At 45.0% G+C, this 13,363-nt stretch overlaps 1 protein-coding gene across 17 annotated transcripts in view; it reads left to right on the top strand.

The window, feature by feature from the left end:
* The window catches only part of TACC2 (transforming acidic coiled-coil containing protein 2), a 228,785-nt gene that overhangs the window by 13,834 nt on the left and 201,588 nt on the right, over positions 1-13,363 (top strand). For all 17 annotated transcript variants that reach the window (XM_081534294.1, XM_081534239.1, XM_081534324.1 and 14 more), the window contains exon 2: positions 10,948-11,025. In XM_081534294.1, coding sequence (XP_081390420.1) covers positions 10,993-11,025 — 33 coding nt within the window. In that variant the 5' untranslated portion in view covers positions 10,948-10,992. The remainder of the gene's footprint in view (positions 1-10,947; positions 11,026-13,363) is intronic.

Genomic DNA, 13,363 nt, shown 5'->3' with positions numbered 1-13,363 from the left:
AACTGTTTGTGCTGGCTCTGTCCTTGCCCCCATTTCTGATCCTGCCAACCTGATTGTGCCCCTAAGTCCATCCCCCATTCACAAGTCTCTGGATTCAGTACCTTCCTGCTTGATCTAACCTAGGGCAGCCAGTCTAGGCTAACCACCCCCCCCCCCACTTGCCTCACTCTACAACCTCCTCCACCAGCCCAGGCAGAAAGAAGTTATAAAGAATGAGATGTGTGTTTTTAAACAGCTAAAATTTGGCAACCACTTAGTATGCACTGTAGCTATTAAATATGATACTGTAGCCATGGGAAAATATTTTTGATATGTTACTGTTAAATGGAAAAAAGTTTCAAAAAGAATACAAACTGTATGTGTGATCCCCGACTTTTATGTTTGTGGATTTTATTTAAGTATATAAATAAATGCTTACCCAGATGTCAACTGGGGTCTCCCTGCCCTTTTTTTAATTTAAAATTGGAATAATTTATTTGGAGAGATTTAGAGAATAGGCATAATTGTCAGTTGCCTGTGATGGTTAAGATGCAATTTGAAATGCAGAGACTCTGATAAAATGACATGAACAATGAACAATCATGAACACCTCTCTGGGCCCAGATGATTCCTCGATGGAGCATGGAGATCAGAGGCACAGAACTTGTTTATGGCATCCGCCATAATACCATAAACAACGAGCAGCTTTGAGAAATGCTGTAACATTCTTCTCCTGCTAGTGCTGGAGGGTCTCCTGCAGAGGCATGAGTCAGGATGGCTCACCACAGGGCTGGGGGCACTGGCAGCAGTAATTCTGGGAGGTGCCCCTTGGTGTGACCCCTTTTGGAGGTCGCCATCAGCTCTGCCACAATGCCTGGAGACCTCCCTGCCCCTCTAGACTCCAGTTCAAGCCCATGCCTATGAGATCTCCAAAGTCCACCCTCAGATTTCCTTGAGTCCTCAAAGGTTTATGATACTCTCTGTCTCCTCTACTTCAGGCTCCTACTTTACGCTGTCTTTGTTCCATATTGTACTGACTCAAATATGAATAAAACACAGCCCTTTCTTCAAGCTGCAAACCCCAGCCCCAGCCCAAAACCAAACAAAGAGAGACACAGTACTTACTAAGCACTGCTGAAGGTAGCATGAAAATTTGGGGGAGAGAGAAAGATTTTGTGATCTGTTCTGCTCAATTGCTCAGTCATGTCCGAGACTCGTTGCAACCCCACGGACTGCAAATGCCAGGTTTTCCTGTCCTTCACCATCTCCTGGAGCTTGCTCAAACTCATGTCCATTGAGTCGGTAATGCCATCCAACCATCTCACTCTCTGTCATCCCCTTCTCCTCTTCAATCTTTCCCAGCATCAGGGTCTTTTCCAATGAGTAGGGTCTTTTCTAATGAATTGGCTCTTTGCATCAGGTGGCCAAAGTATTGGAGCTTCAGCATTAGTCCTTCCAATGAATATTCAGGGTTGATTTTCTTTAGGATTGACTGCCTTGATCTCCTTGCTGTCCAAGGCACTCTCAAGAGTCTTCTCCAGCACCACAGTTCAAAGGCATCAATTTTTCAGCTGTCAGCCTTTTTTATTGTCCAGCTCTCACATTTATACATGAGACTTTGTGATATGAAAACAGAAAACAACTTTAAAATGATGTTAGACATTCTTATTATTCAAGTTACCCCATTTCAGGGGAAGTTCCACCACCCCTTTACCTTTTTCTTTGTCTCACACCAAAACCCAGGTTCATCTCCTCTAGCCCCAGTTCCTTTCTCTGACCTTGGATAACTTTCTCTGACCTCTTCTTTGACCTTCCACCTCAGGAACCAAACCCCAATACTGTCATTTCACACAGGGAGCAGGGTAAACAGCTCATTTTCCTGAGCTTCAGCTCCTGCCAGTATTTGCATCTACACAGATTAAATCAAGTTGTTCTGCTAAAGGATGACAATTCCTTCTCCGGAGGAATCCTGTGCTGGGCTTGAGAAGGAACCCAGTCTGGCCCACTGCAGGATAGAGGAGAGCTGGGATGCTCCACCGAGTGAGGCTCTTTACACTGGGGCCAGTTACCTAAACTTTCTGGCCTGGTGCTCAACATCTGTCAACAAAAGCCTTGTATTAGGTCTCTGCTTCTCCACTCCAGGTCAATGGCCCTCTGCTGGGCAGACAAGTTACAAGATTTTGATATCCTCAGTTCTTGGTGTGACCAGGTGGGGACTGGGCAGTGGACAAGCCATCCAGGAGCCTTGTCCCCAATCAGGGGCTGTATTCACGTGATCGTAATCTGTGTACTGGGGCTTCCCTGGGGGCACAGTGGTAATCCAACCGCCAATGCAGGAGATGCGAGTTCGATCCCTGGGTCGGAAAGATCCCCTGGAGAAGGAAATGGCAACCCATTCCAGTATTCTTACCTGAAAAATCCCATGGACAGAGGAACATGTTGGGCTGTAGTCCATGGGGTCTGCAAATGAGTCGGACACTTCGAAGTCAGACTTCACAACTAAACAACAATAAATTCTGTGTGCCATTATGTGAAAAGCTTGGAGCCTTAGAGGCCAGAGCTGTAGTCCCTCCCAATTCTAATAGCTGGTAATAGAGATTGACATTTGGATGACAGAAAATCCAGGTTTTAATTGGGTGAGAGTTCATTGTTGGTGATGGAGAATCCTAAACAACTCCCTAAGGGCTTCCCTGGTGGCTCAGTCAGTAAAGAATCTACCTGCAATGCAAGAGATCGCCTGTAATGCAGGAGATCTGGGTTTGATCCCTGGGTCAGGAAGATCCCCTGAAGAAGGAAATAACAACCCATTCCAATATCCTTGCTTGGGAAATCCCATGGACAGAGGAGCCTGGTTGGCTATGGGCCATGGGGGTCACAAGAGTCAGACACGACTTAGCTCTAAGCCACCATTAAAGTTAGAACTGCTGATGGAGTGAACTCGCTTTACTTTTTCATTTAATTGGACCCAGGGTTATTGGGTTTCAGGACAAAGAGTCCCAAACCAGGAGAAAGAAGACTTGGGTTTGATCCCAGCTCTGCCAGCATATCAGAGTCAAGTCAGAAGGCAGAATGTCCCAGTTATTTCAACAGCAAGAATTTAATCTAAAGGATTGCTATCTAGGTAAATGCAAAGGCAGACTCTAAGGATGATGGAAGGCAGCCACTGCAGGAAGCAGGTGTCACACTTAGGGCTTAAGGAGCACAGAGAAGTAGGGGTTATTCTTTAGGGGCATGGAGGAGGGCCCCCACAGAAGGGGACCTCAGACCTCTGTGGAGGGATTTCCAGTCAGTTGGGGTTGATGTCTGTGAGGCTAGCTCTGTGAGAGCTGGGAAAACTGGACTCCTCTGCTGCCCTGGGGACTGTGGCTTCTGAGGGGGGGAGCAGAGAGTCTGGGGTGATGTTCCCAGAAGCGGAAGGCAGACAGGAAATTGTGTGCCTTACTTCCGCCTTGGTCTTCTGGGCTCTGCCTTCCCCTGGCAGAGACTCTCAAGGAGCAGTTGGCAAAGCAGAAGTGGGGTTTTCAGAGTCTCCCACCATCTGAATAGAGTGGATATGGAGCTAAGAAACAAGAACTTAGTAACTGGCCCAGCCGCTGACCAGCAGAGTCTTGTGTCTGATCTCCATGGTTCAAGAACAGGTGATTTCTAAGTTCTGTGAGACTGGGATTTTCACATCAAGGTTTCCAGGTGGCTTCAGAGATGGGGGACTTCCCTGACAGCTCAGTTGGTAAAGAGTCCGCCTGCAATGCAGGAGACCCCAGTTCGATTCCTAGGTCGGGAAGATCCACTGGAGAAGGGATAGGCTACCCACTCCAGTATTCTGGCCTGGAGAATTCCATGGACTGTACAGTCCACGGGGTCACAAAGAGTCAGACACGACTGAGCAACTTCGACTTTCAGAGATGGGAGAGAGAAGAAGACAAGAGGCTAAGGAGAGGATATGAAGGAAGAGCTGTGATTTCACTCAAACCCCTTTAGCAGCCAGGTCCACGGTGCTCAGGGAGGGCCTCTGCCAGGGCAGAAAGCAGGCAGTGCCTCTTAATATTAATAAATCCCCTTCCCAGGCTACGGGTGTTTGTTTGTATTAAAACAGGAACATGATAACAGAGCTATAAGTAGCTCCGTGCTCAGCTGTGCAAGGTAGGGACTTGGAAGAACTGAATTCAGCCACTGGAGGAAGAGGCTGGGGTGGCTGCCTGCCTGGAGTGAGGGTTGGGGCCATTTGTGAGAACAGCAGCTGGCTGAGGTCACTGGGTTTGCCAAGCAGCCAAAGGAGATGCTGGGTCAGGTGAACCTGAGCTCGCTGCCAGCGAGCAAGCGTTCCCTCCCAGTCAGCGCCCCCACATCCTGGGCTGACGCAGGGCTCGAATGGCTAGAAGCCACTGTGCCCAGAGGGCAGTGCCACGCAGGAAAGGTGGATCTACCTGATCTTGCTAGGCTGGTCTGGAGACTACTCCGGAGCCTGCAGAGGCTGTGGCAGGGCAGTCTGCCTCTTGCAAGCAAGCCTGGTCTGAGCCCAGTTCTGGTTCCAGCCCTTGTTTGTTGTGAGAGGACAGGCAGATCATTTCCACCCTCTAGGCCTCCACTTCCTCATCTGTGTTGGAGAAGGTGATCTCCAAGTTCCTTCTAGCACGAACAATCGAGACGATTCAATGCTGAAGAAGAATCAAAGTGTATTAAGCCTGTAAAATACATACATTTTCCCCATACACAAAAAGAGAGTTTTTAAAAATAGAGAATTAAAAGCCCTGCACGTGTCATTTGCCCAGTAAATATTTCCATGTCAATTTCTTTGTCAGTGTTCTTGAAACCATGTACTTCTTATTGGTCTATGTTATAAATAGTCTTCATCAACATCTGTCTCTTAATGCACAAGTCAGTTTAGCTGATATACCGATTTCTAGTTAGTAACACCTGAATTTGTGATTTTTCTGAACGGATAAAAAAGAAGGCAGCATAAGCTTTGTTTTGCTGTGGGATTTGCCTGTTGGGGGCTCCAAAGAGACCCACTGCCAGTAATAGTATAATAGCCAACAATTTATCAAGTGCTTAATCTATTGCGAGAGCTTTATGGAACGTATCTCACCACAGTCACAAGGGATGAATTGTTATGATTCCCATTTTAGAGATGGCAAAACGGAGCACAGAGAAGTTAAACAATTTGCCAGCATTTATACATTAGGCAGGTGGTGGAGTTGGTGTTCCCAGGGCAGTGGTCTGGCCCCGGGGGCTGGTTTGTAATTACAACCTTATCCTGCCTCCAAAGGCAGGTTGTCCCAGAGACAGATGACAGGGCTCACATACATGAGCCTTTGGCCATCTGTGGCAGGAAGTGGAGACTGGTCAGCTGCTGAATGTCCAGCTTGGAAGAAAACAGCACAAAGAGAGGGAAGCTGATCAGCTACAAACGTGTGTAGACTGTGATAAGACTGCTGTTGGGATCTCGTCAGAGTATTGCCTCGAGGAAAAGGGGTCACGGCTAAGGAATGAAGGCACGCTGGATTCCATGGTGCCCCGCCTCTGGGTCCGTCCCCCGTGTCTGGGAACTCTATCTTTTTAAGAGGCCGAGCACTGGTTCCTGGGGTGGAAGCTGCAAAGTCCGTCTACTCCTTCTCTCTCTACCCCAGTGGCAGTGACTCTGACGCCTGGTGGTGGTCAGGACAACAGTGCTGAGACAGGTGTCAGCGACGATGCTTAATGTCCAGTAGCCATGGTCCAGGGGCTAGTGGTGGTCACAGTAACAGATGAGGCTGCAGAGTTGACCGAGGGAGTGGTTCCTGGAGGGGATTTGCACTGCTGAAGTGTACACAACTGAAAATTGAATACTGAACATCCTCATTCACGGTCTCTACAGGACTCTGCCATTTTGGTTGGCCATCCTCTCTCCATCCTTCTCCCTGCTCCTTGGGAGTGAGCCCCCCCATTCCCTCCTTCTCTTTGTCAGGATTTTGCTATGTTTGCTCATCTGTTGAAGACTTGCTTGGGACCTTTCTTCATTCCCAATGGAATCATCTAAGATATTTTGCTTAAAAAGTTTCTCTTCCCTAGAAGAATTCTCTTTTGATTTTTTTGATGGGAGTCGGGGATGAGGGTAGGCCAATGTTCTTGTTTCTCAATTTTATGGAACTCTAGTATTAGTAAACCCAAAAGCAATTGTTTGCAAAATTTTTCCCCAGAAGTAGATTTATTTTTTCAAGCAATATCTTATGCAGAATCTCAAGATATGAAGCACATTCACTTTTAAAAATCGAGGGTAAAAATTCACATGACACAAAATTAACCATTTTATTTTATCATTATTAGAGTATAGTTGATTCACGACATTGTGTTAATTTAAGGTGTACAGCGAAGTGAGTTACCCATTCTTTTTCAGATTCTGTTCCCATATAGGTTGTTACAGAATACTGAGTAGACTTCCCTGTGCTATACAGTAGGTCCTTATTAGTTACCTATTTTATATACAGTAGTGTGTATACATTAATCTGCACAGCATGTGGGATCTTAGTTCCCTGACCAGAGACCGAACCCTGCCCACCACCTCTACAAGGGAAGTGCAGCATCTTAACCACTGGACCTCCAGGGAAGTCCCTATCTCTGTTTTATAAAAAGTTTCTTTGTATCATTTTTATTAGGTTCCACATATAAGTGATATCATATATTGGTCCCTGTCTGTCTGACTTCACTTAGTATGATAATCTCTAGGTCCATCCATGTTGCTGCAAATGGATTAATCATTTTAAAGTGAGCAATTAAGTGGCATTTGACACATTCACAATGTCAGTATCTGCCTTTCTGGATTTACCTGTTCTGCACATTTCATGTCAAGAAAATCACGTAATATGTGACCTTTTGTGTCTGGCTGCTTTCATTTAACATAGTACTTTCAAGGTTTGTCCAAGCTATAGCATGTGTCAGAATTTCATTCCTTTTTATGGCTGAATCATATTCCACTGTATGGATAGATCTCAACTTGCTTATCCATTGCCTGCTGAAACATACACACTTCGGCTCTTTTTGAACCAGAAGTGGGGCCCTGAGATCCCCCTCCACATCCAACTTTCCCCTGCAACAAGGTCCTGATACTCCTCTGAGCTTGGTGACACCAGGTCTCCAGGAAACCTTTGATGAAATGCTGACTTGTTTCCCTGGAGGAATCACACAGTGGGCACAGAAGGGTTTTCTGCAGAATGAATTAAAGTCTGCCACTACAAAAAATATATGCATATATGTTACAGTTGGCTGCATTCATGCAAATAAGGGGTTGATTGTTAATAACTGGAATCCGGGGGAGGAAGGAGGCTGCAGGCCACAAGGGTCTTCGGGGGCCCGCCCATCTCCAGCCCCACCCTCGGGCTGCAGAGCCTCCTCCATCTTGGGCGAACAGGTCTGCCTACCGGCAGTCTGGGCTTTTTACAACTTCACTTGTTGAAACTCAAGCCACGCCTGGGTAAGTACATTCTGCACGCATCACACCATGAACAGGTGCCAGACTGCTGGCGTCATCCTGTTTCCACAAGTTTTCTTTGTCTTTCCACGTTATTTACGGTGGAATTTTCCCAGGTGCAAACAGGAAGCCCTTGGAGCATTTTCTAGAGGGAAAGGTTTGTCCCCCTCTCTAAACCGTAAGGGCGCGAGAGTGCCTCATGGTGCCCCTGCTCCCCTACTCGCCTAGGTGTGGCCAATCAGATCACGGGGGCCAGTGTTGGTTTGGATAAGCCTTTGCTGAAAGGAGCCCAGCTCATGTACAAATGGGGAAAATCCTCTGCGTGAAAGGCCAGCCTCAATGGGCTGGGAAATGCTGATGTCTGTATATTCACCGCGCGGCTCGCAGGCTCTGCCCAGGTATGGTGTGCAGCTGGTTTGTGTCAGCGTCGTGGGTGGAGACTGTTTGGGCTGCTTGCCGCCGGTTTGAGGTGGGTCAGCGCCTCTGCTTAGACCTCGCCCACTTCTGAATGGAGGAAGAGAAAGTCCAGTTGCTGACACGCAAACTTTCCGTGGGCCTCGGCCTCCAAAGGCAACAGACTATATCCCCGAATGTAAGTAGATGGCAGAGTGGTACTTCCCACCCTGGTCTTGGGGAAGCCCAACGGGGGGCTGTTCTAGAGGTCACTGGGAGAGACTTCCAGACACAGTCAGGCTGCCCTCCAGGAGGTTTTGAAATTTACACTGAGCCAGAGGCAGTTTTAAAAGCTAGTTTAAAAAAAAAAAAAAAAGCTAGTTTAAAAAACCTAGTTCAGTAGATAAGTAATGAGAACCTCCTGTACAGCACAGGGAACTCTACACAGTGCTCTGTGGTGACCTACATGGGAAGGAAATCTAAAAAAGAGGGGATAAATGAACAGGTCCAGCTGATTCACTTTGCTGTATGGTAGAAACTCACACAACATTGTAAAGCAATTGTCCTCCAATAAAAATTTTAAAAAGTGAAAACATAATTTAGATGTTCTGATTCCTAAGAAAATTTATTGAATTTTATTTGGTGAATGAGTTTGAAAATTAATATTGCATTGAATCATGTGTAATTCCAGCTGCATGTGGTTCAGCCTGACAGGTACAAGGAAGTGACTTTAATGGAGAGCGGCACAGTGTTTGTAACACTCACCATTGTCTCCTAACGAGGCATCATTTTGCAAATGAACAGAAAAAATAAACTGAAGTGATTGATTTTAAATAAATGAACATTTTACATTCTATAACTGAGCATATGCTTCCTTTTTTTGGTCCATCTTATAAACAGCAAATGGCAAAAAAGGATTGAGCAATTGCACCTTTTTGATGAAAGAGTTAGGAGGGGGAGAGTTGATCATTATAGTGATGCAACTCATAATTTTCTCTGTTCGGGGCATTTTATTTATTTAATTTTTAAAAAACGGTTTATGTTGGAGTATAGCCAGTTAACAATGTTGTGATAGTTTCAGATGGACAGTAAAGGGACTCAGCCATACATACACATGTATCCATTCTCTTGGGGGCTTTTTAACTGGACTTGTTCAAAAATTTATATTTTATTTTCCTGGGACTGTTAATTACACATAGTATGTGGTAGCTACTCACTCAATGTTGGTTGAATGGCTAAGCAAATCGATGGACACGTTTCGTTTTGAGTAAGTCCATCGCTGAAGTTTTCTGAGGAAATGCTATGATGACAGCCATCCTGCCATGGAAGAAATCTTGAATCAGAAGGAAGGAGACTGGGATCTGTTTCCAGCTTTGGCTTCTCCAGCTGAGTCTTTGGCAAATGCCTGGCCTTCTCTACAGCCTGTTTTCCCACTGTATTAGATTGGTGATCTCTAAGGCTCCAGCTCGAAAAGTCTGTAATTTAATTTATTTATTTATTGAAGTAGAGTTGATTTAATACATGATATAGTGGGGCTTCCCCGATGGTCCAACGATTGAGACTCGGTGCTCCCAATGTTTGATCACTGGTTGGGGAAGTAGGATCCTACATGCCACACAGTGCAGCCAAAAATAAAAACAAAATTTTTTTAAAAGGCATTTATTTTATTAAAAAATACAATGTTGTGTTAGTTACTGCTACATAGCCAAGTGATTCAGTTACACACACACACACACACACACACACATGTTGTTGTTGCTTAGTCGCTAAATTGTGTCCAACTCTTTTGCAACCCATGGACTGTAGCCTGCTAGGCTCTTCTGTCTGTGGAATTTCCAAGGTAAAAACACTGGAATGGGTTGCCATTTCCTTCTCCAGGGGATCTTCCCAACCCAGGGATCAAACCCACATCACCTGCATTGGCAGGCAGATTTTTTACCACTGAGCCACCAGGGAAGCCAATACATAGATAGACACATTCTCTTTTAGAATATTATTTTCCATTATGGTTTATCATAGGTTATTGAATATAGGTCTCTGCTATATAGTAGGACCTTGTTGTTTATCTGTTCTCTATATAAAAACTTACCTAGTAGCCATATTGCTGCAAATGGCGTTATTTTATTCTTTTTCATGACTGAGTAGTATTCCATTGTATATAAAGTACCACATCTTCTTTATCCATTCATCTGTCAGTGGACACTTAGGTTGCTTCCATGGCTCGACTATTGTGAATAGTGCTGCTACGGACATAGGGGTGCATGTATTGAAAAGTCTGTAATTTTAAAAGCTTTCTGTAACTTGGTTTCTCCACCTGGAAAAGTGAGCAAATAGTCCCACTCCTGCTTCTGTTATGGGGTCTCAGAGCTGGAACTCTGTTGGGTGATGTCAGCAGACATCCTGGGTTTCTCGTGGGCTGTGTGAGAAGTACCTTCATTATGACGATGATTAATGAGCGGTGTCATGAAGTGAGCCTGATGCAGTGACTCTGGGTGTCCGGGTGGCAAGCCGCCTTACATGATTATTTATTCACTGTCTGGCTACAACAACCCATTTTCCTCAGCAAGAAAACCATGCTGCCTTCAGAGAAATATGTGCAGAAGTGAAACTGATTTGCTGAAACAAGTGTTTAGAGTAAAAAATATCAAAACCACATGTTTCCGAGGAGCAGTGGATTTCACGCCTGCTAATGTTAGACACCCAGCTCTGCTGTCCCCGACGGTGGGACCCCAGCCACGCTCTGGATTTCCAAACCGAACACAATTGGAAACAGAAAACCCTCTGACAGCGGCATGCCTCATGCTCTCCTTGGCAAACCAGCCCCTTTTGTCACTCCGTTTGTATATATCCGTATATGTGTACATTGGCGTTAAGTCAGAGACTCAGTAAACAAACGTCTTTCAGAAGTGTCTGCCAACTGTGGGTGGGAGTTAAACACCAGCCTGTACTGGGACAGACGGCTGGGTGGCACTTCGCAAAGGAAGACCCTTCAAATGCAGTTTTCCATGATGTGACTCTAGAGATAAACACTCCCCATCGTCTGGTTTTTAAGTTTGGGGAGATGAGTAGGCAGAAAAAGCCCCAGACCTTCTTCAGTTTTACAGATGTACATACCCTTTTGTTTCTTCCAGTCGGCACTAATCAAATCCGGAGGGACCTGAGCACCCTGAGTCGTCATGGGCAACGAGAACAGCACCTCAGGCAACCAGGTGGGTGTCATGGGGCTTCCCCTTGACCTGCACGGGGCTCTTGAGTGACACTGACTAGGCTTTTTCGGCATCTCCTCTCTGCCCATCTCCTCTCCTCTCTGTATCCCTGTAGCTGTTTTTCATTCCATTTTCAGAAGTTTTGTATTCAGTGTATGTTAGTTCCTCAGCTCAGTCGTGTCCGATTCTTGGCGACCCCATGGACTGTAGCCCCCCAGGCTCCTCTGTCCGTTGGATTCTCCAGGCAAGAATACTGGAGTGTGTTGCCATTTCCTTCTCCAGGGGATCTTCCTGATCCAAGCATCGAACCTGCATCTCCTGTACTGTGGGCAGGTTCTTTACCATCTGAGCTACCAGGGAAGCCCTTTGTAGTAAGTCTAGCCCTGATTTTATAAATTATTATTAAAAACTAGTTTTACTTCTTATTCTATACTTTTAAAATTGACATAGAAGAGTTTGGCACATTCCCCCCCCCCCGGATTTTGCCCCTCCCCCATCCACTAACCTACATGGCTATATCAGAGGTTAAAATAAAATCATTTCCACACTCCCCTACCACTGCCTCCCCAGCCCCTCCCCCAAAGAACTTCTGGGCTGGAAAAAGTAGTTTTTAAATCTATCAATGTTGAGCAGATTAAACATGAACTATCATTTCCATGCTAGGTAAGGTTTTCAAAATTGAGAAATAGACTTTGCCTAATTGTGCGTAATATTGGGATATTAAATACAGATTTTATCTTAAGTTTGAGAGTTGTAATTCAATGCCCTAGTGAACAAAATTAGGGAAACACTTTCCCATTGATCTGACACACAATGGAAATCTTGGATTAATAGTACAGAGTTTTTTGAATGAGAAAATCAGACCTAAAAGTCACCCTTGGGCAATTCATTTTCCCTTTGCTTTTTTTCTTCCCTTACTATCTTTTCTCAAGCAGGAAAACAGGAATCATCAAAAGAAAAGGTAGGGAGTTTCCTGTTGACCTAGTGGTTAGGATTCTGGGCTTTCACTGCTGTGGCCCGGGTTCAGTCCCTGGTCTGGGAACTGAGATCCTTTAAGCAGTGCACAGTGCAGCTAAAAAAAAAAAAAAAAAGGTAAAAAGATATTTGTTTACTTACTTGGCTATGCTGGGTCCCAGCTGTGACGCATAGGATCTTGAGTTGTGACATGCCAACTCTTAGTTGGGCGTATTAACTCTTAGTGGGATCTAGTTCCTGGAACAGGAATCGAACCCGGACCCCCTGAATTAGGAGCGCAGAGTCTCAGGCACTGGATCACCAGGGAAATCCCTAAAAGAGTAAATGAGAAGAAAAGAAAAGGTGGCCAACTTCAATCTTTAGGGGCAGAGAAGAAACAGTGATGGTGTTAAATGGCTGGAGGGGGGCAATAGGGAGAGGTGGGGGCTGTAGCCAACAGGGGCTTCTGTTCCATTTTCTAAAAGGGAAAGCTGTCATCAACTCCAGCAGAGGTTGCCAAGCAGGAATGTGGGCCCAGTGTTACAAGACCTTCCTGTGTCTTCAAGAGAAGGCAGCAACCTAACCTGTGTTTTTTTCTAAAAATCTTGCAGTTTTTAAAATTAAACTTTTTTGTTGTTGAGAGAGTGGTGGATTGACGTGATGTTGGAAGATATAATACAAAGAGGTACTTCCCTGGTGGTCCAGTGGTTAAGATTCCACCTTCCAATGCAGGGGGTACAGGTTTGATCCTTGGTTGGGGAGCCAAAATCCCACATGCCTGGTGATCAAAAAACCAAAACAGAAAGCAGAAACACTATTGTAACAAATTCAAGACTTTAAAAAAAGAGTTCCACATCAAAAAAAAAAATCTTTAAAAAAATTTTTTTGAAAAAGAAATAATACAGAGAGATCCCAGGTACCCTTTACCTAGTTTACCCCAAGGGCAATGTTTTACAAAACTAGAGTACAGAATCACAAGCCAGATACTGACATTGCCACCATCTAGATACAGAATATTTCCAGAGGCAGAATTTCTTTTGTTGCCCTTAGAGCCACACCCACCTCCCTTGGGGCCCTATTTCCTAACAGATGGCAATTTCTAATTTGTTCTCTGTCTCTATAGAGATGAGCTAGAGAATGTTGTACCATGTTACATAAGAGGAATCATACAGTAGGTGACCTTCTGGAATTGGCTTTTTTCACTCAGCATGATTTCCTGGAGATGCATCTAGATTGTTGTGTACATCAATAGTTCATTCTTTTTTATCGCTGGATAGCATTCCCTGCTACAGTTCATTGAACCATCATTTAGTGAAGGACATCTGGGTTGTTTCCAGTTTGGGGTTACTACAAATAAAGCTGTTATGGACATTTGTAGACAGGTTTT

The sequence above is a fragment of the Giraffa tippelskirchi genome, chromosome 2 (assembly GCF_054371585.1).
Source record: "Giraffa tippelskirchi isolate mGirTip1 chromosome 2, T2T-mGirTip1v1.2.pri, whole genome shotgun sequence".
Lineage (NCBI taxonomy): Eukaryota > Metazoa > Chordata > Mammalia > Artiodactyla > Giraffidae > Giraffa > Giraffa tippelskirchi.
Note: the sequence above shows the minus strand (reverse complement) of the source record. Positions and strands in the feature narration are given on the sequence as shown.